A 27929-nucleotide genomic window follows, 5' to 3' on the forward strand; every position below is an offset into this window, starting at 1 on the left:
ATCCACAAATTCAACCTCAACGTGTTACAATACGATTAGTACTAAGCTTTAATTTTCTAACAAATAAAGTATTTAGCTTTAATTTTAGTTGATTCCAAACTAATGCCCCTTCCTTACGGTCTGAATGGTAAAAATTATTTACAGAGTAAAGGGTAAAATTGTCAGATTATGGAGCTGTTCAAGTGTGAAGTGTTAGCTTAAAACAATACCACCGACCTATCGCATCCGACGGTCGAATTTTGAGTTAACGGCAGGGGGGATCGACACAAGAAGGCACGAAAATTGATGATTAAAGATTTTTTTTTTTGGGGGAATAAAAATTTAGTTGAAATTGATGAATAAAGATTAAGGGTAATATTCGTCTGTTTCACCTACAATGCATCTCAAATTCTCAATAGGAATACATTTTTCTTGGGTCGGAGCCCTTGAGAAACTGTTCTCTAAATTCTAAAACTGTCAAAAGCTCAAACAGGTGAAACTGTGAAAGAGAAAAGCGATCTCTTTCTTCCTCTCTATCTTCCTCTCCGCGTTTTCAGAGGAGAAATTAAATAAACAAAACAACAATTAAGAAAAAAAATAGAGAATAAAAGTTAGTGTTCTTGGTTAATCTCTGGCCTCTCGGTTCGTGTCTGGGTGAGGCATCAGGTATTTTAATTTTTCATCTCTGTTTTTGTTTTTCGAATCGTTCGCTGTTTGTAATCTGCATTCTTTTCTAATCAGTTTGGTTGAGTTGGGTTTTCGGTTTTGCAGAGCTACGAGGACAGAGAGAGGCTTTTTAGGGTTTCGTTTGATTCTTTGGAAAGCTAATATATGGGTACACTTTTCTGTTCTATTTCTTTGTTTCTTCTGATATCGTTTTCTCGAAGCGTACATAATAAACGGAGTTGAATTGACCTGTAAGAAGAATTTATTTTTGGCGGGTGGTGGGGATATGCTCAGAAGAGGCATTGCAGTATTGGCGTTAATATTCTAGTTTTTTGAATGATTGAGAATGGTTTAGTTTATTGGAAGCTGTAGAAATAGATATGGGTTCTTGTGAACCCTCTGTTATAGTTGACGAATCGTCATGTGAGTTTCCGGATGGAATGGTAGGAGAATTAGGAAATTCTTTGGGCGACATGGGAGGTGTTACTTTGGATCCTGCTGACAAAGCAAGGGACTTCCAGGGTTGTACAGATGCTGTTATTGATCCTGACTCATTAACGGGAGCAGGTTGCAAGTTGGTTAACTGTGTTGAGGACAGCATAGGTCGATTGGACACTGAACAGCTCTTCTGCTCTGAAGTGGCTTGCCTGTCATCTAATACGGATGGGGACACCACAGTCTCAGTGGAGTCGTGTTGTCATTCTTCTCAAAATATTAAAGCTACTCTTTTAGGCTCCAATATTGCCTTGGGGGTATCTACTTCTGGGAGGAATGATTGGAATTGGCAGCAAAATAAAGATGGTTCGGTACTAGAGCAAAAGCCACAGGATGAAAGTGCATTTTCTTCATACCATAATGCAAGTGGAGACACCACAAGCCCGGTGGATGGGTTTCATGCTTCTTCTAAAAAAGCTGGTCCTACATCAGCAGATATCATACTAGAGGTACCTGTTTCTGGGTTGGATGACTCAACAGATAGGCAGCAAGATATGGGTGGTTTGATATATGAGCAAAAGCTACAAAATGAATATGAGTTAAGCGGGCTCTGCTCTCATGGGGGTGACCAGGACAAGCACTTATGCTATTCGGGCACTATGGGGTTAGATTTGGGAAGACAAGGATCATCCCATGAGGATGATTTGGGACAGTTGATGGGGGCTGAAGAGATGTCATTGGCTTTGGTGCCCTTGACTGTTTCTCAGAGTAAAAGCATCCCATGTGTGGAGGAAAAGGTGCAAATGTTTCCTGACTTCAAGGAGGTTAAGGAAGAGCAATGTGATGCTATAACCAGGATATCAGTTAGCCTGAGCTCACAAGCATCACTTAAAGAAGATAGTACTTGCAATTTGATGGTAGGGCCACATGACGTAGCTTCTGATGATGCAGTTGAAAAAGAAGTCTCTCAGCTATGTGACTTTGTGAATACTGTGTCTTGTGAAAGCTTGTCTGTTCCAGATTATGAGGAAGCATGTGCATCAGATTGTGCTCTAATTTGTGAAGGTAGGCTTGACTCTACTTTGAAAATGTATGATGAAGACAGAGGCTATTGTAGACCTGATAATTTCAGTGGTCCATTAGAGGAAGCAGCTACCGATTCACAAGAGGTGGTGGAACAGAAATTTGATGTCTTACTGGGGCAACCGGGTGATCTGAGCTGCCAGGAATTGCGTATTGAAGAAAATATCTGCAATTTAATGCAACGGTCGCTCAATGTTGCTTCTAAATCTTCTGGTGAAGAGTCAACTTCTCTGCAATCTTCCCTGCCCCTTAATGTTGTGACGACTGTCTCTTCTAAAATCTCTGGTGAGCCAGATCTTGAGGAAAGTACTGCTGTTAATGGTCATCTGACTTGCAATGGCATGGTTGATCCAACTGGTAGTGCTATCAGTGAAGGCAAGGCTAACTGTAAGCCACATTTTGTTGTAGAGTCCAACTGTGCGAACAGTGTACATGTGCTCCTTCGGAGGAGTACCCGTGTAAGCAAGTTGAATCAGATGAATGATACAAGAAAAGTTGCAATTCAGTGCAATAATAAATTCAATAGTTCACTCCCAAAAAGTGCCATTGGGATCTCTTTCAAAATAGTGAGAAGGAAGAGAAGCTATCCCTGCAAACCTGCACGTTCATCTACTTGGGGAGTGTATGGAAACATTATGCAGGTGTTCGAGCAGAATGAAGGGATCCTGAAACAGGATTCTGAATTAATTCTAGCTCAAACCTGTGGATCATGGAAATCTGAGGGCTTCATAGGAAGCAAAAAGCAGAAGAGGACTCGAGCATCAAAATCACGGAAACCAGATGGAGAGAATGGTGCTTCAAGTGGTTGTGTTCGTCTGAAGGTTAAAATGGGTAAAAGTGTGGGCCAAAATAATTTGACGAACGTGCTACATCCAGGGGACACTCATTCAGCCTGTGAGGAAGCTATGATAAATGAATCTCTATGTGAGTTGAATTGCAAAACTGGCTTAGAAATCCCTTCTTTTGCTAATGATGTGGAAATGGAACAAAAGCTGGAGGAAGATGTCAGGCCATCCATTAGAATACTGGAAACAGCTACCACACCTCTAGATGTTTCTGCTCTGGATGCACATCTTGCTGATAAAGACTTGGTGAGCATTGTGACAGAAGACTTATCAGCTGGAAATATAGGTGATTGTCATGTTTCCTCTCAAATAGGAACTGAATTGGGAGAAGCATCTGAGACTAAGAACTCAGATCCTGGTACATCGCCTCATTCAGAAGTGATAAACGTTATTCAGGAAGTGCAAGTTGGTGCAGAAATGCAAGCGGACCTACAAGATGCATCTTCTGATTTGGCCCATGATGTTGTTTGTCCAGAAGATGTTGTGTGTTCCAACATTCTCCGTGTGAAGGAAAAAAGGGGAAAGAGAAATGGTAAAACTAAGGGAAGTCAAAATCCTGTTGGAGGACGCTGTGCACCGGATGACAAAATGCATGGTCCAACAAACTTGAATGAGTCTAAAAAATCGTCAAGACGCCGATCAAGGCAGAAAGGGAGTGTTGACCAGAACCCTTGTGAGGCTATCATTCTTGCAACTAGCCAGAATGTCTCCAGCAATTACTCAAGCAATGAGGGGTCTGCCAGAGAGTCATTCCCATCTTCTGGTTTGGTTGAACCAGGGCTTAGCCATGAAACTTTGAAAATAGGTGCTGGTATTGAGGCCTGTGGATTACCCAATCATGATGTTGGGAATATACCACAAGAATCATCGACTTTGGAATTGCCGGTTTCTAAGCCTACTGGGCGTAAAGTTTCTAAAACTTCCAAATCCAGTGCCGCAGTAAGCAAATGTCGTTCTCATGCCTCTGATTCTGTAAGAGGCAGGAGAAAAAATGCTTGTGAGAAGGAGGATATGTGGAAATCAAATAGAAAAAGCAAGGACAAGGAGGAGGTACTTTCAGTTTTAGATGCTGGGCAACAGGAAAATTACCCTGAAATAGGTGGGAACAGTAATGTTCCTTTTGTGAAAAAGGATTCAGAGGCCTGGGAACCTGATGAATTAAGCAGTTAGTTCCTCCTCCTTGTGCATCTATTTCTCGGTCATATATGTTCTAATTGTTATTCTAGTATATCTTATTATTTTTTCCCTTGGTGTTAAACTGATTTCGAGTAGAAAAAAATCTAAATTTTGTTAGTAAATTTGCAGGATTTAATCTAGTAGCTAATGAGACAAGCAGCAGTCTGGCAAGAAAGAGTGCTGGCAATAATGTCCCTGCTGAGAACATATCTAGCTCAAATGTTGTATCCAATGGGCTCATGGAGCAGTCTTTACCACCAAGGATTGCATGGGTATGCTGTGATGATTGTCATAAATGGAGGTGTATATCGGCTGCACTTGCAGATTACATAGAAGAGGCACATTGCAGATGGTAAGCAAATGTGAATCTGGCCATTGAAATTTCTCTCATATATTCGCAACTATCTACTAGCTCTTTAATTTCCTCATATCTCAAAACTTCAAAACATGTTTGAATGGATACTTGCTGATACTTCTAACTACCCGGCAAATAAGTTAGTATTGTTGATACCTGTTGCCCGACTATGTGCATATGTCTGTGATATGAATGTGTGTGTTGAATGCTTAGGATTGGTTTTCAGGCTACTGTCTGTGTCATGATGTAGCCTTTTAACTCCCCCCCTCTTTCGACGTTTCTTTTGATGAATTTTGGTCTTATAGTTAGTTAAGTTGTATATTGAAATGTTCTATCAAATTTTTTTCTCTCTCCAAAATATGGCTATTTATGTGGTGCTCAGGAGTCGGGACCCCTGAATTTTTTCCCTTGAAGTACCTGTGTACTTAGCCCATGTCTTAATAGTTTTCCTGAGTTTTAATCAGCTTGCTTTCCAATAAGTTGATGGTATTACATCGCAGTGTGGGGTTGATGCTGTAAGTACATGTAAGTCTGTCTGTCTTTCTCCACCTCTCCCTTCCCCGCTCCTGCCTTGGTACTCTGTAACAGGTGGTCTGAAAGTTTGTAATGTTCAACTTACATTCAAGTCACTTGTCTCTTCCTCAATCTTTCATTCTTCTTGACTTGTTAACTAATGGTAGTTAATTGTGGAAACTTGTTCTCAGGGTTCTGGCAAGTAGTTTCTTGAGTGGAGGATAATTCTGCTTCCTTCTCTGCATTATTTTTTGGTTGGGGAGGGAAGATGGGGAGGGGGAGGGAGCTTGATTTTGTTTCTCTCTGTTACTGGTTCTTTTTCCCCCATCTGGCACCCCATGTGTCCATCCCTGATAAATAATGACAAGTTCACAACATTGCATTAATTGAACTATGGAAGTCTACTCACAAAATGTATAAAAAGACTACAAATGTCCAGTCAAGCTTCCTTTCCCCCATGGGCCCCATCCATTTTTCCTATTTTATTGTGTGGTTTGACCTTAACCATAGTCAAGCTTTTATTAATTTTTTCCTACTCTGTACTGTTGTTTGACCTTTACAGCTGCCAATGTGAGATGGTATTAATGTCCAATTGTCTTCTACATCTATTGTTCTTTATTGAATCTTTAGTGATCACTTGTTTTGTTTTTTCTTCTTATTTTCAAGGGCTTGCAAGGACAATGAAGACAAGGCATTTGCCAACTGTTCAATTCCTCAAGAGAAGTCAAATGCTGAGATCAATGCAGAGTTAGAAATATCAGATGCATCTGGTGAAGAAGATGCTTATGACAGACGCTCGAATCATAAGGCACTTGAAGTGAAGCAGCCAAAAGGTTTGTCATTTGTGCTGACTGCAGCAAATGCAGTCAGATGTTTCAGGGCTTAATGAATTTTATGGATTTTTACCCCGCATTTAACTTATTTTATTGGTTCTGCTACAGTCCCTCAACAGGCACCTTGGAGACATATAAAGTCTAATTTGTTTCTGCACCGCAACCGCAAAACTCAAACCATTGATGAGGTTTGAACTTCTTATATCTATTATGTGATTGAGATATATATTTGTGTGCTAGCTTTGGATGCATTTTATGGTTCTTCTTAGTCAAAAGTAGGTGGTGGGGATATATGCACCATTGAAGGTTCTGCTTTCTGTTTGTAATATTATAAAGTTTCCGTTCTTATCCATTCGATGTATTTTCCTCTGTAATTGTCATTCCTAAGTTACCAATGCAGATAAGTCTTTGTTCTTTTAATATTTGAGTTAAATTTGTTCCCTACCAGATAATGGTTTGCCATTGCAAACCTCCTCTGGGTGGCAGTGTCGCTTGTGGAGATGAATGCCTGAATCGGATGCTTAACATTGAATGTGTTAAGGGTGCCTGCCCTTGCGGGGACCATTGTTCAAACCAGCAGGTTAGTTCTTTTTTCCTTGTGGTAAAATATTTAGTTGTATCTCAACCCTGGTTCATGTCTTTACTTAATACTTACCATGTGTTTTGTACTTCCCTCCCCCCACAAATATTGGAATACAGTTCCAGAAACGCAACTACGCAAAATTTAAGTGTTTCCGTTGTGGGAAGAAAGGATTTGGGCTGCAGTTGCTTGAAGATGTTTCGGAGGGTCAATTTCTTATTGAGTATGTTGGAGAGGTAGGTTAAGCTTTATTATATCTCGCTTCATGCTGGGTACATATATGAATTAAAAAGAAATAAAATTAAAAGGTAAGGTGGAAAACCAAAGGAAGCTGGAAACACATATTTTGGTAGTTATGAATTATGATTTTATGATATCTTTGCCCTAAATTCTTTCTTTGCACTGGTCAGAGTCTGACACCAAACGTGGCCCCCTTTTTTGGGTTGGGAGTGGTTAGGAGGTTGCAGGTTGGGGCACATTTACAGGTTTTTAATTTAGCATGCAAACCTCGCCCTATCATATCATGAAAGTCTATTTGGTTTCATTCGTTGTCCTGGGTCATATAGGAGATGGGAATACTCTCTGAGATGAAAGCTGACTTATTGAGACTGAAATTTGGGAGGCTCTGTGTGTGTGTGTGTGTGTGAAGATGGGTTTACGTAGCAAATATGGACTAACAAAGTGATGCTCCAAGAAATTGTGGAATGTCTTTCGGCTAGTTGGTTGGGGTTGGTTTTAGACTCAAAGGTCCATGGGTTTACTCTGACAAGTGTAAGCATTTGGCATTGATATGTGGTTTTAGGATCTATTCAGACACAGTATTAAGGACTGATGGAATTGGTTTTTGCTGAACTTTAGAAGTGCCGTCCAGTGACCTAAGTGTGTGCCCACATATCCAAACCACATTCTAGGTTTTGAGTGTTGCTACTGTCTAGTCTCCTCTCATGTGTTTCTGGCCCTCGGTTGTCTGGTTTTCTGTTATTTTCTTATTTTTTTTGGGTTAATCTATGATTTCAGTGTCACCAGACCTTTTTACCTTTTGGGTTCTGTGCAATATATGATTTAAAGTATCAGTCCTATTACTCTCTCACACCTCTAGTTCATTGTATTGGTGGCATTATTCTTTTTTATCTTTTTCCTGATACATTTTACTCTAGTTTCTTCTCCCTAATAATTCTTACGTGGCCAATATGGCTGGTCATTTTCCGATATTTCTACGTTGTGATGTTACAGGTGCTTGATCTGCATGATTATGAAGCACGGCAAAGGGAGTATGCTTCTAGAGGGCAAAAGCACTTTTACTTCATGACACTGAATGGCAGTGAGGTTGGTCAATTTGCATCTTTTATTATTATAGTACTTTCTCCTTTTTTCATACTTGACTGGTTCTAACTTCTTGTTTACACTACATATTTCAAGTCAATGCAAATTACATATTTTGGGGGTTGGGTTCCTTTTTGTAGGAAGTAGTTCATTAAGTGTTAAAGGGGCTAGCTGTGGGCTATTCCCTCCCTCCTGGGGTAATATTGATAGTCTTTGCTGGTATTTTTTTTGTCTTTGTGCACTTCTTGCCCTTTTTGCTTCCATACTGGTTTCTCCTAGGACCCATGATTTCAAATGTTGTTCGAGAGAGTAAAGAGTTAGTTACATTTTTAGAAACGTCTCTCCTTACTAGATTGTTCTGAAACCAGCTAAATCTCTTTCTCAGAAGTTGATCATTAATAAATTAAGCTTGATTGCAATCTGGGAGGGTTAGGATGTTGGCAGGTATAAGGAGGCCAAAGAAATGATCTCTCCACCTTTAGTCTTGAGTCTTTATCATGTCCATCAGACCTGAATCGGCGAGGACGATTTCATACTATTCTACAGAAGTTCATCAATGCTGTTAGGGCTTGGAATGAATAGCTATGTCTGAATTCTACATTTATCTTAGGTGTTCTTCGTTCTCCCCTTCTGAATCTTGGTCCTTGTTTATGTAACTGGTTTCCATTTTCAATGCCTCTGTGCTTTTAATTTTTAGATGAGCATTTGTGCTTTGAACATAAATTTTTGTCAAGAATCCCATATTACTATTTTTCTTCCATAGTTAATTGATCCTTCTGTTTTTCAGGTCATAGATGCATGCGCTAAAGGGAATTTAGGGCGATTTATCAACCATAGTTGTGAACCTAATTGTCGAACAGAAAAGGTGGATCTTTTGTATACTTTCTGTTTGTTTGCATATATTCTTTTTGTTTAAGTGACGCAGAACTTGTTACTGTTTACTGTAATTGTAATCGTTTTAATTTTTAATTTTTTGTTTGTCCTTTGCCAAAACAGTGGATGGTGAATGGGGAAATTTGCATTGGACTATTTGCAATGAGGAATATTAAGAAGGTGAGCTTCCTCTGTTTTATCAATTATTTCCTTTGCTCATATCTTGATTTGTGTATACCATATTATGGTGACTCTGCTGATCAATCCTGCCAAATTTCTAAGCTGATTTCAAGGACCTGCACTTGTTCCCGAATGTTGTTTTTTGATGCTAAGCATACAGGATGAGGGCTGAGAATGTCTGATTAAAATCTAAACTGAGGCAATATGTAGAAAATTTTGGAAGGGATCCCTAAACATTATATTTGATTACTTTCTTGTTTGTTGGGGCATATGAAAAGTAGTATTAAACTGTGGAATATACAGGGCAAAAGTAATATAAGTGAAGTGTGCAGGGTAGTGGATAGAGATTAATGGATGATATAGTGGATGTTAAATGATTTGGACCTCAAGATCTCCTGGGCTGTTAGTGAATGGCATATTTTTAATTGGATTATAATCGTGGGATTTCACAACTGAAATCGCACTGTTTTTTATTGGCAAATATTATGTGTGACCTGATTTCTTGTACCCAGTTTTTTTATTTATCTACATCGACATATTTTGGTGGGCAACCTGAGTATCCCATTTTCGGATATTTGTGATAAAGCAGAAGGCTCGGGCCGATAGGCGAGAGTCAACCATTTACCCGATTGAAATCTATATTCTCTTGTAAAATCATTGTGAGAATTCGGATTTTCACCTTAGGGTGTTTGGTGAGTTTGTAGTGCAGTTCTGGGTGTTTTTGAGAGATCTCCATTGTAATCTTTTTCCATACATAGTGAATGTTCTTCTTTCCCCATGGATGTAGCACATTGCGTTGGTGTGTGAATCATGTTAGTTGTGTTGCTTTGATTTGTTTCCATTTTTTGTTTATGTGATATCTTGTTTTTTTTAACAAATGGCAAGCTCCCAACAACCTGTTTTCAGATCAAGCAGTGTTATTTGCCATTTACGGAAGCTTTTTCCAATTGGTAGGAGTAAATTGTATCAAATATGCAACATAGGCCATAGGACTGGGTCAGCAGATTAGCTTGAGCACGATGCATGCTATTATTGTTTGTTTGATAAAAATGCAGTAACTTTTCCTTCTGATAGTTGTCTTGTGGGTCTCCTTCATTTATACTTGTGGTACTTTATTTTATCTCTTCCATGTCTATTAGTTTCTGGTATTATTTAGTTTTTGGATACATGCTAAGAGAGTTCAATTCCATCAGGGTGAAGAAGTAACATTTGATTATAACTATGTGCGGGTATATGGAGCTGCTGCTAAAAAATGTGTTTGTGGATCTTCTGTATGCCGGGGTTATATTGGGGGAGATCCGCTGGATCCTGAAACTATTATTCGAGATGATTCAGATGAGGAGTTTCCAGAACCTTTAATGTTTGATGAAGGTGGCGGCAGTGAGATTAACACAGATGTAACTATCTCATCTATTAGTTCTGTTAATGGTGCTGGTACTGCAGCACAATATGCAGAGGTTCCTATGCAAGCTGGGGATGCCATTAGCAAACCTGGTGCTGCCACTGTGGGGGCTAATATTTTCTTAGAGAAGGAAAATACCTTGAGCAGATCCATTTGTTTTGGTGAACTATCACAATCAGAGATCTCTTTAAAAGTGGAAGACAGTTTGAGCAAATCTTTATCTACTTCTGTATCGCCACAGGCTGCTGTACAAAGAGAAGATGGAATGGGCAAAACATCTTCGTCCACTCAATTGGCTGAGGTTTCTTTAACAAAGGAAGAAACCACAGATAAAGATCTTTCTGATGTTCAAGCGTTGGAGAGTTCTTCTTCAACCGTAATCTCTGTGAAGAAATCCATGTCTAGTTCAGTAGGTACCGACAAGTCAAGATCTGACATAGTTGAGGGTAAGCCCAAAATTCCAAAGTCACGTTCTCATGTGAAAGCATCTCGGTCAAGTAGCTCAATTGAAAAAGGAAGGTCCACTGTTTATCCTGTTATCACCAATAAACCTCAGGTTGTGGTCAAACCCAGAAAACAGGTTGATGGTGTTATTCGTAGTCGTTTTGAAGGAGGTAACTACTACTTTTAGCTTGCTGTAGGTTCTAGGGCTTTGTATACAGGATTGCAGGTAACTTAATTTATTCCTTTTGTCACTTGCAGTTGAAGACAAACTCAATGAACTACTAGATGGTGATGGGGGAATAAGCAAACGTAAAGTAAGTATTATCTTTTCATGAACTAGTGACTATTGTGATTTTGTTCATCCTACATGAAATCCAGAAATGGGGTTAAATACCATGCTAATCTGTTGGTCTCTTTTTCTGATGACGGTAAAGATTTGATTTGGCATCCTCGATGATCATTTGCACCTCATCCGTAGTTGTTCCTTGTCCATTGTTTTGATTTTGTGTTTCTGTTTGCCCCATGAAATTGTCATTTAATGGTGGTTTGCTGTACTTCCCTTCTTTTGATGAGTCACTTGATGTGATAGTAATCGTATCTGTGCTACAGATGACCTTGTACTCCAGACCATAGTATCAAAACCGGGATTTTTATCTTTTGGTCTTATCCTTGGCTATGGCTATTCATTTTATGTTCCCTGTTCTGCTTCATTCAGTAAACATGCATTATTATGGCTAAGCAACAAATATTGGCCTTGTTTCTGATCCTTTCTGTCGTGATCAGGATGCAAGCAAAGGCTACCTGAAACTGTTGGTTCTCACTGCAGCTTCGAGAGATAATGGCAATAGCGAAGCATTTCAAAGGTATTTGCAATCTTGTTGCTAATTAAGTAGCTATTTCAAAATTCAGTTGGATCATTTGAGAATTGTAGCATAAGTATTGCCTGAATGCTTATCTTCTCTTCCCTCCAACCCCCCCCCCCCCAAAAAAAAAAAAAATTTTTTTTTTTGCAGTGCTCGAGATCTTTCAATCATTCTTGATGCGCTTATGAAAACAAAATCACGGACAGTTTTGACCGACGTTATCAACAAAAATGGTAGCAGAGCCTCTTTTAAGCCATATAGCTTCATGTCTTTAGGATTAATTGGTTGCTGTGGATGTCTAATGTTGAATATGTTGGAAATTTCTTTTGTAGGTCTGCAGATGCTGCACAACATACTGAAGCAGAACAGGGGAGACTTCAAGAAAATTCCTATTCTTCGAAAGCTGCTTAAGGTAAAACAATATAAAAAAGATTTCTTTGTGAATGCACATGTATTTTTCGTTGTTTATATGGTTAATACAACTCAGCCTTATCCCAAACTAAATGGCATTGGCTACTTGGATCCTTGCGAAGACAAAAAGTTGTGATAAAATTAAAAGTAACGGCATAGGTAGCAATAATGCCAGCTTTTTGGTAAAATTGCTTGCTGTTCATTGTTGTTAAGGTGCTAGGTGTTCCAAAGCATTTGAGCTCCTATTTAAGCACTTTAGTGCTTGACTGGTACATAAAACATTTTTTAAGTGGCATAGATTGTGATCCAGTATTATTTTTTAATACATCTGTTAAATTTACTGGTATTATTTCATCAAAAGGATGTATTAATTAAGTAGTAACTAAAATGAGTATGTGAGTATTAAGTTTACTAGCCTTCATGATGCCAAAATCTGTCACAAAAAAATTCAATGAAGGAAAACATTAGCTAAATTAAAATGGAAATTTAAGCGCCGATTAGTTTAATCAATTGACATGCATCAATTAGATTTAGGATGCATAGTACTGATCTGGTGTTTTTCAGTGTGCAAACTTCACATAAACCTTCCAATAAAAAGGGCAGTAAAACAAAAAAAATCTGGAAAATAGATTTTAAAAACCATGATACAAATAAGGTAAACTTCTGTGGACCATAGCGTACCAAGGTGTCGCTTAGGACTTCAAGGTGGCAGCTTACAACACAAAGAGCATGCTTTTCTGCTTGGAGAAAAGTATAGTACTTTGCCCATCAAATATGCTTTATTGCCAAGACACTGCCAGGGAACACTCCAACAACTAAGATGCTGGCAGCTCTCTTAAGATTCAGATTACTGTAGCACCCTTCCCTATTAAAATGTGTAGTCTGCCTAAGCCTATCCCCCACTCCCCCATAAAATCAAATTTGCATATTTCCACTAATACATCTCCTCCAATGCAGGAAACTGCATATGGGCAGCAAAACCTCTCCCTAAGAGTAAATAGACCAGAGCAGAACAGCAACAGCCTTATCCTTTTTATATAATCATTGATTCCTGAATTTAAGTTCGATGCTGGTTGATTTTTCATTTTTGGATGTATAAATAATTTTATTAACCAAAGGAGAGAAAGGGGGAGGGGAAGAATACAAAGCCAACCAAAGGGGGAAAAAGTTAGGACTCGACCAGTCTCACAAAAAGCCTTACAACAAAATGGAAAACAGAACACTCGGCAAAAATGGGCCAAAACGAAGGCCAGTAGGCCAAGCTAGACTGGCAGAGAGGAAAGCTGGATGTTGATGGCACGAACTGTGGGTTCATCGCTTCAAAGGCTCCAAGGAGCATCGTGCCAATAGCGACTTTGCGACAGGTTGCAGGAATATTGCAGGTGGCAGATGGGGCATTGCAGATGCCACTCAGATCTTCAGGTGAAGCAGAGGCAAGGATCACAGTGGAAGGAGCACAGTCGAAGTAGGCAGGTTGTACTAGCGGTCATGACGACATCGTGGCAGACTATCGGCTTAGAGGAGGTGTCAGTGATTTGGCTAACTAGTGATGGATATTTGAGCAAGGGAGGCGGAAGAGGAGGTTTAGAGGGAGGGAGGGAGGGAGGAGGGAGAGCAGAGGAGCGCCTCCTTCCCAGGATGCTGAGATTGAAGCAGGAAGAAAGGAATTGACGCAGTTCTTTTTACTCTTCTTCCTTTTTGTTTCTAGTACTTAACCTCTGGTTTTCCTTGTTTGATTCAAAACTTCTTAAGAAACGCCAATTTCAAAGTTTCATATTCAGTACTTGCCCCCTTTACAACCTTATATAGAAGACTCAGAAATAGGCCCCTAAACTAAAAAGTGAAGGCCTAACCTGATCCTTGAGTTATTAGATAAGCTAAATTGACTAACAACTAAACTTATTTTTGGAAGAAGGTCCCAACCCACACCTGTTATACACCTTATGTGAAAAATACTGATATTCCCTAAGCCACAAGGTATCTTAAAACAGCTTTAAATTGAACCATGGTTCAGACTAGCAAAACCAGTTCTATTAAAACACGAAAAATAAACTGAATATGAAAATAAAACAACTAATCCTGTATGCAACCGACAACTACATTTTAGCCTCATACTAACTAAATGCGGTTGGCTACGTGGATCCTTGTCTTTCAATTGGTTCTATTCAAGGTCATACTAGATATGAGGTGTAAGCCGTTATGTCTTTTCTCATCACTTCTCCTAAGGTTATTTTGGGCTTTCCCCTAGCTCTTTTAGTTTCTTCAATTTGGATCAAGTGACTCCTCCATATTGGGGCATTTATGTCCATATCTCTAACTTGGTATTGATATTTGTGTGTGTGTGTGTGTGTGTGTGTCTTTGTCTAGCAAGACAATATCATCAATGAAGGGCATGCACCAAGGAATTTCATCATGAATGTCTTTGGTTAAACCATTTATGATAATTGAAAATAAATAAGGGCTTAAAGTAGTTCAATTGTAATTGGGAATTTATCTTGGCCCCCTCACCATTCACACAGTTGTCACTGAACCATCATACGTATCTTTAACGGTGTTCTCATGTTCACTTAAAACATTTATTTTCTTTAGTACTTGCCAGATTAACAGGACTCTGTTGTCGTCTTTTTTTAGTCATTATAGACCATGAAGATCCTTCTTACACTCTTTACATTTTCATAATTTCCTAATTCCGTTGCAGATCTTGGCATAAAGCCAAATTGGCTCTTTGTACTGATAGTTTGATGTCTCAAATAGATCTCAATTACCTCTCCCATATGTTTATGGTGTGACCTATCAGTTTTTTGTTTCAATAATTAAGGCAGTTCTGGATATCACCTTTATTTTGTAAATCAGAACCTCAATATTTTACAATCTTTGCTTGTATCACATCTAAACATGGTTGAGGTCTCTACTCTTTGTACTCCTCATTTTAGCTGTCTCATAAATAGCAATTCACCCCTTCCTTTCGTTTGTGCTTAGTTTATTCGAAAGATTTCATATTTCTTCTGCCTTGCTTTCCCCCCAATTGTGTTAGCTTTGTTGTTGGCAAACTTTACCTTTGTAGGTCCTTTATATCCTTAGTCCTTTGCCATTTCTGAAAACTAGTTTTCTTAGCTCTAGTGGCTATTTGAACCTCATCTTCCCACTGCTAAGCTTCTCTATAGGAATCACATTTTCCTTTCAATCACCCAAGACATCTTCAGCAACTTCCAGAATACATGTAGCCATCTAATTTCACAACGTATTAGTGCTCTCCTGTCTCCCGTCAAGCTCTTACTTTCCTTGCTTGACTGACTCTTTAGTAAAAGATTTCAGGAAATCTCCTTGAACATATTTTCAGAGATTTTTTCCCCTCTTTTTTGGATGCGGGACTATTTAACAGAGGAAATCTTCTATTAAAATTTAACTGATCCAGATCAGGGGGGGGGGGGGTTGTGTGGAATATATAAGTTAATTGGACATAGGATTCTTTGACTTATTAGGTAACAAATGTATATATCTTTTACATAGAAACTAATTTAATCGATTGAATGCATGGCCGCATGTTACAAAATTTAAAATATCCTAGTTACCATAACAGCTGAATTGACCCCACTAATTTGGATGCCCCCCCTCTTCTGCACGGCCGAAAGTTAAAAGAAAAAAGATGGTTAGGGGAAAATACAGAATTAAGATGTATTTGGGAAGATGCTAGACACTAATCTTGTAAGAAGTGAGAACACCTCCAACCATAGTCACTCTTGGGGACTTTCTGGGGAAGGAATGGAAATGAATAAGAAACTTTATTTTATTTATTATGGGGCCCACATTTTTTAACTTTTCCACAAAACTCTTTCCTTTTCTTTCTTGTTCCCCTACCCCACTACTAGTGGGTCCCACGTGTCTATATTTCCCACCCGTTTCTCTCTTGCAAACAAACAATACCTTATTTTTGGGGAGCGTCCATTTGGGTTGGGGGTGGGGTTGGGAGCAAGGTTGCGTTAGTTATAGCTTATATGTTCAGTGATTTAGGCGAGAAGTTATGTAATGGGAGGGAATGGGTGCAAGTCTGTGAGAGGGAAGTTGTGAGTCTTGTGACTTGTGAGTAGTATTAGGATGGTTGAAAAGGTAAAAAGAAAGTTGTTATGAAAAACAAGAGAATGGAAATATGATAAATTAGGTTGGAGGGGGGTGGGGATGGGAAAATAATAATAGGGAGTGGATTCCCTGGAAGGCATTTGGCCTTTGTGCCATGTTTTTCTCCTCTTTTTTTTTTTTTTTTTTTTGGGGGGGGGGGGGGCGGGGGGTTGGGTGGCAATGGGGGCATGCTCATAAGTTCCTGTCTTCCGTTGGGGATAAGGTGGTCATTTTGTGCCCCTCTATGTCTGGGTACAAGGGCCATGCTGCCTTTCGATGTTCTTTTTCCCATTGGAAAAAAAAAACTGACTTGTTTTGGAGAGACTTGTTTTGGAGAGAAAAGTGAAGAATAGAATTGGGAGATTGTAAGCTGGTAGCTGGTATGATGATTTCAGGGGAGTGAGAAACAAGTTTTTTTTTTTCTTTTTCCGGAGGGGGGTTGGGTGGGAATCATGGAGAAAGAAATTGGTTATGTGGAGCAATTGGATTAGAATATCTAAAAGTTGTCTAACTGTCTTGCAAAAGTGCTATGACTATACCAACGGGGGTTGGTCCAAGTGGTAACCAGCTTGGTCCGCTTAAGCAAGGTTCCGGTATCGAAACCTTGTGGATGCAAAAAATCCCCGCTGGGAGACCCACCCACCACAGCCAGGTGTGCAACCCGGGTCGAACACCGGATTAGTCAGGGCAAAGCCTTGGAAACCGGGGTTGACAACCAAAAAAAAAAAAAAAAAAAAGTGCTATGACTATTAATGACTAGTAATGGATCATTATATAGAGTTCTGAATTACAAGAATATTTAATACCAAAAAAAATATGGTGCAACTACACTCCAGTTCTTTCTAATATATAGATAGGTCTTAAATTGGAAATGTTGCATGGCTATCTTGTTCGGTGTTTTTTTTATGTGAACACAAGATTTTCAACATGCTCCATGGTAGTCTCAAAACCAAAGGCTTCTAGTTGCGTGGAGATGACTTCCTTTTTGTTATTGCTGGTGTCTCTAAAGGCTGAGGATGTCTATTCTACTTTGTTGGTGGTTTGATGCCATATACTGACTTTCGAAATATGTTCCTCCTGTTCCATTTTGCTATATTTGTGATGTTTCCAGAAGAAACTTTGTTGGTGGTTTGATGCCATATACTGACTTTCGAAATATGTTCCTCCTGTTCCATTTTGCTATATTTGTGATGTTTCCAGAAGAAACTTCTAATGTGCTTTGAAAAGCACTAATTGCTTCCGTTTTATCTTTTGCAGGTACTAGAGTTTCTTGCGCTAAAGGGCATCCTTACTTTTGAACATATTAATGGAGGCCCCCCACGGCCTGGAATGGAAAGGTTAGAATTACTGCCTGCCTCACTCTCCCAATCCCATGCTTACATTTTCTTCCACCTTGCTAGATATTACATAGTTGCAAAAGCTGCACTGAAATATAAAGCCCCATACAGAGGCTTTGTTGGAATGGAGGATCTCATGCTTTACAAACCCTATAAAAAGCTGTACTGAAATATAGCAGACAAAGCATAGTGTATCCTGATATTTTGATCCTTAGAAGTACTGCAGGAAATTTCTCCACACAGGCCTGAAAGTGAACCTTTCTTAATAGCCCTCGTGGTGACTTTATCTGCTTCCTCATCAGTCTAATAAGATCATGTTGCTTCTTTCCTGCTGCCCAACCTTGCCCACGGGATTGGGGATTGTTTGATGCCTATATGTTTTGGTTTGTTGATTCAAAACAAAATAAAAAAAAGTCATTCATAAGGGAAAAAGATTGCATCTAACTGTATCCAAAAATATAAAAAAGGCATCCCAGAACACGAACCTCCTGCTACTGTAGGATCTGTAAATATAATGTAATAAATGTTGCAACTATATTTGTTAGGGGAAAATCCATTGAAATTCTCCACTTGCGCTCTGGCTGCTAAGTTGTTCATACTTCAAGAGGCTAGCTTTGTTAAAGAGTGTTTCAATTGTGGAGAAACACTGCTTCAATTAATGGTTGAGGTGGAAATAGGCTGAGGTGATTTGTGTTGGGTTAGAATAGCCAGATTAGAAATCTATGAATTGTATGCCTACTTATAGCCAGGTTGTAAAATGTGTGAACTGGACTACTCATTTTGTGATGGCAGAATAAGAAAAGAATAAGAAAATGGTTTATTTACCGTTGTGATTTTTGGGAAAGGTAGTGCCCAGTGGTAACTTAAGTTGTAATGATATGCACACTAACAGCAGCATACATATCGATCTCTTATTTTAAAGATAAAAATGCATAAGAAATTACAGTGCTGTGTATCTGTTCTAAAGTTTTAGTTGCATAATTGGGTATTCCAATCTATTACTGGCATGGAGCTCAAAAATGGCTCAGGAGCTGAGCCTAATATAAAATAACATTTGAAACAATATTTGCTACGTCAAAACAAACAAGAGCATAGTTGTTAGAGTGTCTTGGAAAACAAAGGCGGTTGAGAGTGGCAAAATTTTAAGGCAGCCCCAGCAAGGTAACAGAGGCGTCTTATCAAGTTTATTTGTTTGAAATGAAGTATCTGTGAAACAGGAAGACAAATTAGAATCTCCATAGCATGGTTGTCAAATCGCTAGACGATCCAAAGCATTGAGGGGGGGTTAACAACTAAGGAGACACCAACAAGGTGTCTAGGCAAATATAGGCACCAACAAAAATGAAGTTATTTTGATGCCTTGACTGTTTTACAATATATATATATATATTAAAAAGTTCTAAAGTAAAAATTTACTAACTTTTAAATTCAGAAAATGTTTAAAGACATTGGTTAGCATATATTATGGAATAAGTAGAACTTCGATAATAATATTCTATAACTAAAAAATCTCAGTAGTATAAGAATTACAAAAATGTGATTGTGAATAAAGGTATGGTGTAATTCCCTTTTCACCCATGAACTTTTAAGATTAGATAGATGTACCACCCTTGTTCAAAATAATCAACATTTAAATCCAAGCTATTTGAATTATAACTTTGTCAAGTATAGTTGTTTCTTTTATTAATTTTTTTTAAAAAAAGTCAGCCTCTCCAATTTTGAATCTTGGTTGTCTTGTTCCCCCTTCCTTTGACCTTGCATCCAATTTTAAATTAAAAAAAGTAGTAATTTTAAATAAACAAAGGTTTTTAGCATTACAGCCATTTTGGTCAACAAAGTTATGGTTCTAATAGCTTGGGTAAATGCTTATTATTTTTGGAAAAACAGGGGTAGTACTTGTAATTTTAAAGTTCAAAGTGTGAATATGGAATTACTCAATACTTCAAGGAAAGTACTTGTTCAACTATATTTTTTACAAAAGCATGTTAACCTAAAAATATTAGAAAGAGAACATAAAAAAATCCCAAGTAGTTACAAGAAAAGACAAATATTGAGTAATACTTTCAAAGAAGACGAGTATTTAACATAATCATTCCTTTGTTTCTGTAGATCTTGTCAGTCTTTCTGTGTGGGGCTTAATCCTGACAGAACGTGTATTCTTTATTCTTACGTTATTTAGTGGGATGGGAGAGCTCAGTAATTGCGGTAGGATTAATGATTAAAGAGTACTTAGGAACAAAGGAATTGAATTCAAAGAAACATTAGTGAGCTTTCTTAAGAGAGGAGCTAAGCTATTTGGGAGAGTGGGGAATGTTGGATGGATTCTAGGGACAGAAGGAAGCATATTACAAGAACATGCAGGTTTTATATACTAGACATTTGAAAGGAATTGGTCCAAGGAATTGCTTTATTTTCCTTATTATAAATCCATTGTTACTTTTTCGTGGGTTAGCATTGGCAAATCCTACTCAGTTTTTGATAACTAGGATACCACTTTGAAGGTTTCAACAACATCAGGCAGAACTGTTTGATGTAACCTCCATTGTAATAGAGGCCAAACTAACTAGGATCCACGTTGAACAGCAGGTCTGGCTGGGGTTTAAGACCCTGCGGCTAGGTTACACGGGTATTAGGCCTGTGGCTAGGGTTTCTAGGGTTTGGGGTTGAGGGGACGATGATTCAGGTTCGGCCAGAGGGTTTAATGTGATTGTGTAACTGAAAACTGAATCTGATTTGTATTTTTAAATGTTCAGTTTTAGTTCTGAACTTTGGTTCCCAGGAAGAACCTCAGTGATGAAATTCTAGGGTTTAGGGGTTAAGGATAGGGTTCCTCTCAGGGTCAAAGGTTACTAGGGGTGGGGAGAGGTTGTCCTCAAAAGAAGGAAGGGTTTTGAGTTGGGGATTTGGAGTTCTAGATTTTAGGGTTTTGGGGAATTCTCTTGGGCGCAGCAGAGAAGTAGACAGAGATTGATAGGGATGGGAAGGGGTTGGGAGTTAGGAGGTGGATGGGGGATTGCTTACTTCTTGTAGGGCTGCTGGGACTTAAAGACAGTTGAAGAAGATCTCCAATAGAGGTGTGCCATAGGGTTTCCTCTAAACTTGGAAACTCTCCAGACCCAAATTTGCCACCTTCTGGCTGCAAACACTCTTTGTCAATTTTTGTTCATCCCTAACTGATTTGATCACAAACCCATGCCTTTAATTTATAGCCTGAAATAAGCTACAACTACTGGGAGTCAACAAACATAAGAATCCTTATTGAAATACTAACAAATAAAAAGGAGATGTTTTATAAATTAGGACTCCTACTTGGACTAGGACTATAACTTAGTAATCGTAGAATGACTCAACGACAAAAACAAAAGTAGATATGACTCTGAACAGTACTTTGCATCTAACTAGCCCTACTGGGGCTCCAAAAGAGGGGATAAAATGACCAAACTACCCCCGACTAAGCTTGGCGTTTCTAGGAGGACGCAAAGGAAGGGGCTGCAGTTCTGGTCTTCTTGTGGTCCTTCTTGGGATGGCCCTGGCTGGTTACATCACTGTTTGATTTTCCAGTAGAATAGGGAACATTTGAAATTAGCACTTCTTATGATGCAGCTGTCAAATGGTTTTGCATGTAGCCATCCAAGGTTGTTCGGATAGTCACTGAGAGGACTTAATGTTTGCCATCGGAAGAAATTGTTTTGCTGTTTGAATGTGAAATATTCCTATTACATTATTTTCCCGTGACAAGCTATTTAGGCTATTGATTTTTGTGTTAGCCAAATGGTTGAAACATATCTTCCTCAATGTTTGCATCCCACACCTCATACATAGCTTCCACTCCCTCCTTTCACTCCCCCCACCCCACCCCCACCCCCCGGGGCACCTCAGTGCTCAATTCTTCCTCTTTTTCTCTTTGCCTTTCCTTCCTTTGGTTATGGTTTGATGAAACCTTACCCAATTCAGTATTGGGTGTTTTTGCAACATGACTGACTCAAATCTTCGACAACCCGGATAGAACCCCCTCTTTCCTTTAAAGAATAGACAAGCCCTTGCCCAATACTGACAGGCATATGGACTTGCAAGCTTACAGAAGTCATTGCCACTAAACTATAAAATTATAGATGTTCTTCTCTGTTCTCATTGATTATTTTCAGGGAAGATAAACTTTTGAAGCTTTTCTTGTCTTGATCCTGACATAGTTATTTCTGTGCAGCTTTAAGGACTCAATACTTACACTGACAAGGCATAATGATGTACAGGTACTGTCTTATACTTTGTTACTTCTCTTTCTGTCTATAAAGAACTTTAATGTGGTTTCAGATTGGAAGAAAAATTACATTTCTTATTGAGCAACCTTTTTTGAGTGAGGAACAGCTTTCATCCTCTTTGTTTATCAACGTATATGTGATTCTTTATGCTTGGTGCAGTTTCTTACTCTTAATCTATCCAAAGATTTTGAACTTGGTTTTGCTCCTGTTTTCACCAAGCTACAGAACCGAGTACTGCCTGTATTCCCCCCCCCCCCCCCCCGTCTTGACTTGGTGTTGGGTTTTGGTGGTCATATAGCCAAAATAGGTCCTGAAACCTTGACATCCACCCTGTTGTAGTCCTATTTTATGCAGTTGAAGCATCAGCTTCACACATGACGTCTAACTGAGGCTATTCTTTTTGCTTGGGGCAATGACGCAGCTAGTGAGGTATTGACTGAGGCGCATCAATTGCTGGTTGAAAACTATTTTCGAAACCCCTCCTTACCCTGGGTCACGCTCAGGCATTGAAAATTTTCTTGAAGGGCTCCTTTGGGTTTAAGCTCTAATATGAATTATTCATTCAAATGGAAAATACTAGGCTATTCTACATAATATTTGGAATACACATAAGTCAAGTAGAAGTGTAAAACAACTTAAACAAGTGTTGATTCATCAGCATATTGGAGTTACCCTAACCTATTGGTGTATGTCTCTGAAATATAAAGAACTCAAACAAGAGCGACTCCTACTAGATGGTGGCTATGGAACATAAACAGAGACCCACATGTATGGTTGTGAGGCTGGGACCTTATGATGCTTTCCATGAAACCTAAGTCTTTAATTTAGCAACTAGAATGCAGCATGTGCTTTTTGTAATTATCCCCAGGTTGTCAGTGTTTTGAAACAGCTTATTCTCTTGGCAATACATCAGGATTATAGGCCTGGTTGTATCCCAAGAGTATCAAGTACTGTATGAACTTCTCTTTTCGACTGTCGATGTTATTTGGTTCTTAATTAAAAAAAAAAAAAACTCTGTAGCTAAGCCTCGTACTCCTTGTATGAGGTTGATGTGATGAAGAGCTGACCTGCCCTGAGGCCCTAAACTGAATACCCATCATAGTGACTATACTAGGAAATGGTACTTCCATGCCGTATATGGATAATGGTGCATGCTATCACTCCCCGTGATGAATACCACTCTCCAGACTTGTCTCCATTACTGTCTATCAAGCTTCTGATCATGTCATCAGTTCTATCTTTTTGCTTCCAGTTGATGATGTGAGTCTGCAACATAAGCGTCTCTTATATGCAAGTCCTCCATGGTCCTTACCCTTGTTCTCTGGGAATTCTAAGTCTCTAGCTGAAGTGCACAGGCTCAGGCTCCAGGTCTGCAATTGGATGTCCATACTAACTATTTCATTGGCTCACTGGCTTTACTGTTGTTCAGGGAAGAATTGTAGATATACCTGCCAGAACTTTACCTGTGCAACACAGCAACAGTAACCTGCCAGTATTCAGTACTCTGATTATGGGCTACTCTAGGACGTTATTAGGTTTCATTGATCCTTACTGCCTGGATGCATTCAGCGATTTGATTGACCTAGTTTATAATTACTACTTGGAACATGAATGACATTTTGATACAAACCTATTGCCTTCATTGGAACCATAATTATGAAATCCAAACCAGTGCGGACCAGAGGTTGATCTGTTATGGTGGGCTTCACGGAGAATGACAGAAGAATAAGGAGGAGAATGGGGAGATGAATATCATATTTACACTCAAGGGTTTTTCTACTAAAATCTTAAAAATCAAACTTCAAAACCGAGTTCTCTACGATTACAGTGAATAAATAGGCAATAAGTTTAGCATAGAAATAGAAAGCTATCTAGAATAGAAGCCAGCTGAAAGAGGAAACTAGCAAGATAAGAGAACTAAAAAGAAAAACTATCAGAGTACTCAACTAATCTGCCCAAAAATGAAATATTGCATCCCAATAACTAAACCACCAGTCCTTGCCAGACCAGAAAGCCAGTTTAGTTCCAGCCCTCGGGCTGGGCCTCCAAAGTAGGATCATGTCTGTCTAGCAAAGCTAAGGCTGCATCAAACCTCCTCTTCTGAATGGGACTCAGCTCTGCCGAGTTTGGAGGACCATGGAAACCATCTGAAACAACTTTGCTGGAAGAGGAATGAACCTGTTACTCTCTTGAGCTTAATGTCAGTTGAGCCAGGCTTAGGCTAGTGCATCACAAACCTTTCAGCTAAGTTGTGGATAATGTGATGAACCATCACCTGTGACCACATTACGTAACAAAACTTCCATGTGGCCCAGCTTTGTTACCAGATACTTAAATTATTCATTTATGATTATTTATAAAATAGCTTAGAGGACAGTAGACCAAAGTCCAGAGTTTTGCTTTCCGCCATCATATCCTATCCAGAAGGTGCAAAATACATGTGGTAATAGTCAAACAGGAGGATAAAGAATGACAAGACGTTCATTTGAGTTATTACAAATATTCGTTTTCATTTTCAGTTTGGGGAGGATTTAGGCTGTCTTGAGAAGAAAAATGGAAAAAAAAAATTCTTCTTGTTTGGTGACATCAAGAAAGAAAAGAATAAAAAGTAGATTTTTGTCAATTGAGAAAAGACCTCACGTTAGGCATGATTGATCAGTACACCCAACCATAAGTTATATCTCCATTTTTGAATAGCAATAGAAATGTCATCAGAAATTAAGATCCAAAGAAATGGTACAAGTATTTACTTCTTTCTTTCCTTGTCTTTTGTTGGGCTAACAAACACTGCCTCAGGGATTAGATGTCTATATCATTGCTAGAAGCTTCTACGTTTCAGGTTATGTCTATAAAATTCAAAAAATTCATAATTTTGTGTTCTTGCACAAATTTGCTTTTGTTCCTTGACTGCTGTTTAATACCCAAATGGTGATAAAAGTCTAGTAGAGTTATTTTGTCAGTTGAATGAAGGATCTAAGTTGATTTTCCCACATTAAGTTTGTTCCAGTCATGTTTCCTGTTTTGTAGTTTATAAAGTGATGCATTAAATGTATTGATAGGTAAAGACCATGTCTTGATCCAATAGATTCAATAAATTTTGTTTGGTGCTTTATCAGTACCTTGGAGATGATGCCTGTTGATTAGTATCAACTGATGTAGGAGACATAGTAGAATGACTTCATTGACTTGAGAAAGTTTCATCTTCCATTGCGTCTTTGCTGTTTCTTTTCTTTTTTGGGTCTAAGTAACCCTTTATTGGAAAAATTGAAACTTCACAACCATATGATACGACTACTGTTTCATTTTCTATGCTACATGCTTGTTTAATTTGATGTTGAGATTAATATAACCTTTGCATTGTTTTGGCTCCTACAATTTGTGTTTTAAGTAATTGCTCTACGTTGTTGTAGATCAGATATTGGTTGGCAATTTGTTGTTGAATGAATGATGTTGGTTGGCATTATTTCATGCAAAACCACTTATTCTGTGCTTCAGTTTTATCCTCTTTTTTTTATCCCTCTTAACTAATACTGAGCATCGTCAGGTTCATCAAATTGCAAGAACCTTCCGAGATAGATGGATTCCCCGTTACAACAGAAGGTTCAACTACTTTGACAGAGATGATAGCAAGTTGGAACCCCAAAGTGGGCCAAACAATGGGTTTGCATCATCCTGTAAACGTTGGCATGATCAGGGTGCAAGGCCTATGGAAGTAATTAATTGTGTTAGCCAAGCAACTATTGTGGCAACTCCTGTTGAAACTAATACCCAGGAATCCAGTTCTGTGCCTGCAATTGGCAGCTGTCCAGTGAGTGGGACAAGGAAACGCAAGCGTAAAAGTCGCTGGGATCAGCCTGCAGAGACGAAAGTTGATCCATCTCTTCAGCATATTGAAGAACAGCATATTGAGCCCAATTCTGAGCAGAAACTGGATCCAAGTCCTCTGAAGCTTGAGATCAATGATACAGTGCTGGACCAGGTTATTGATGTGAACAGAGAAAAGAAGATAAGGAGTGGTTGTGTTAATAATTTTTTGCAACAAGATGAAGTTTCTGCTGGGGTTGATCTATCACAGCACATCGAAGATGATGTTCCACCTGGGTTTGCATCTCATCTAAGTGGTCCGGCAGGTCCATCCAACATTAGCACATCTACTTCAGCCAGTCTTCCCTCACAAAATGCTAGCCCTTCAGATTGTGGTTTTGAAGTGGTTACAGCGCATCCCCAGGAGAGATTCCTTCCGCACTTGCCAGTGTCATATGGTATTCCATGCCCTCTAGTGCAGCAGTTTGGGATGCTCCAGCCAGAAACCACGGACTGTTGGTCCATTGCACCGGGTGTTCCTTTCCATCCTTTTCCTCCACTACCTCCATTTCCACGTGAAAAAAGCAATCCTCTTCCCTCACCATCTGCTTCTGATCCTATGGTGATGGATGGACATGGAGCAGCAGTTCAGCAGCACAGGCAGTGTGTGGTGGCTCATAACATGGATCCAAGTGTTCCAAGTTCTTCAGGTGCAAGACCAGATGCACCTGTTACCCGAGATAGTAACCGGGATGTTGTTGAGCGAACAAGAGGTTCATCTTATGGCTTGGGGAGGAAGTACTTCAGGCAGCGCAAGTGGAATGACTCTGTAACCGCAAGACATCATGGGAGAAGAGATAATTGGGAATACAAGGGAAACAACTCAAGAAATGGAATTCGCAGTGTAATTGTAGGAAATGTAGCAAATGAGAGTGGGAGTCATTGTGGTTCACAAGGTTTGAACACCAGAGATGAGAATGTTAGCTCCTCTTTCTGTCAACATACACCAACCCAATATCGGCATTGATTTAAACAGAAGCTGTGCGAAGCCACGGGCTTTTTTCTCTTCCCTTTTTGTATTTTAATTCTTTATTGCACAGGTTTTATAATCATTGCATATACCCAATTTAATTACATTCCTTGACCAGTCAATATCCAACACCGAGAGGTGGGAGCAACACTTACTCCAATTTGATGGTGTTTTCCTTTGGCTATCAACCCATCCCTTCAACCCCTTCTAGAACAAATTAAAATGATTCAACTGATAATTTCTGTATGATGGAAATAAAACATTTGTCCAACTTTCTTAGCCTTTATTGCGATGTTCTCTGATCTCTTTTCTCTTTTACGCATTACAAATCAATGTGCTGTTTTCGGGTACAAACTAAAAAATTCTGAAGGTTGTTTTACTATCTTTTTTCCCTTCTTTGGTTTTAAGCAAACTTTACATGTTTATGCAAGTGAATGTTGATGCTTCTATCTTGTGGTCTTTTCTTTGTGTTACGATTGTTATTTGGCAGAAGGATTGCACTATCTCATGCTTTCTGGCCATTGGATGGATGGAGAATTATGCGGCAGGCCACCTATAATTTTGTGGCCCACCTTGTATGGGGCTTTCAACTATCTCATATAGGCATATTTTATGTCAGTGGTATTTTACTGGTGGTTAGTTTCAGGGTTTTTCTGATGGTTTTCAATTTTTACTTTTGTCCCAGCTCTTATTATTTTGTGATTCCAAATTTCATGATTTGAGCTTTCAGATTTCAGGTCCCATGCAGTCAAATTTCAAGCTTCATGGTGTTGCTCATCAAATCTGAAGTCAGGTTTGTGGTGCTTTTTTACTTGTTCAGTTGCGTTCTAGTTTCAGCTGTGTATGACTAGAGAAGTTAATCACACTTGCTTAGCATGTTTTATCTTGCTGATCTTAAAGTTTTGTGTGGTGGAAATTTAGAAACCAAACACTAATAATTTACACACTGTTATGTCAAGGTACATTATGTTTAACTTAGTGGGATCTTTCTATATGTGGTTTATGTACTTCAATTAGTGTAGACTTGCTTAATATGCACAATGATTTTGCCAAAATGGTTACGAACTATGTAGTGAAAACCCATGGAATTCAAAGTATGCTGAAGGCAACTAGAAAATGCTCATCACCACTACTTACATACAGAGCTGTGGAGCCGTGTGGCCTGTTCTGAACGGCTGAGGGCCTGAAACCATGGGAGTCGGTGGAAATTACACAACCCTTTTTGGCATCCCCTTCTATTTGGGCGATGTATACTGCAACTCAGTTGCAGAAGAAATTCCAGGTTTGGTATGGAAATTTATGTATAGTGTTATGACCCTTGATCTTTAATGTGTTTTTCTGTTCAGTGTATGGGCCATCATCAAGGTACCTCTGAGGTTCCTCCTCACTTGTTTGACAAGATTCGAAACCCTAGATCATGAC

General features: G+C 39.0%; 1 protein-coding gene and 1 non-coding gene across 2 annotated transcripts; both read left to right on the forward strand.

Moving 5' to 3' along the window:
- The first annotated feature begins 368 nt into the window (after window positions 1-368).
- Window positions 369-27837, forward strand: EFS (histone-lysine N-methyltransferase). The gene is made up of 18 exons (XM_089164167.1): window positions 369-645; window positions 751-4173; window positions 4314-4536; window positions 5719-5885; window positions 5994-6073; window positions 6334-6465; window positions 6585-6701; window positions 7699-7791; window positions 8576-8653; window positions 8785-8841; window positions 10035-10857; window positions 10946-11001; window positions 11471-11550; window positions 11701-11783; window positions 11883-11962; window positions 17335-17414; window positions 21619-21664; window positions 25218-27837. Exons 2-18 carry the CDS (start codon window positions 1026-1028, stop codon window positions 26502-26504), a joined length of 6630 nt encoding a protein of 2209 aa, XP_089020293.1. The 5' UTR covers window positions 369-645; window positions 751-1025; the 3' UTR covers window positions 26505-27837.
- On the forward strand, window positions 22068-22210 carry LOC149008886 (U4 spliceosomal RNA). The gene has a single exon (XR_016174830.1). It is a non-coding gene; the product is annotated as a U4 spliceosomal RNA (small nuclear RNA).
- Window positions 27838-27929: the final 92 nt, after the last annotated feature.

Source organism: Hakea prostrata, chromosome 7 (assembly GCF_041222555.1).
Source record: "Hakea prostrata isolate BN-2017 chromosome 7, UWA_Hpros_2, whole genome shotgun sequence".
NCBI lineage: Eukaryota > Viridiplantae > Streptophyta > Magnoliopsida > Proteales > Proteaceae > Hakea > Hakea prostrata.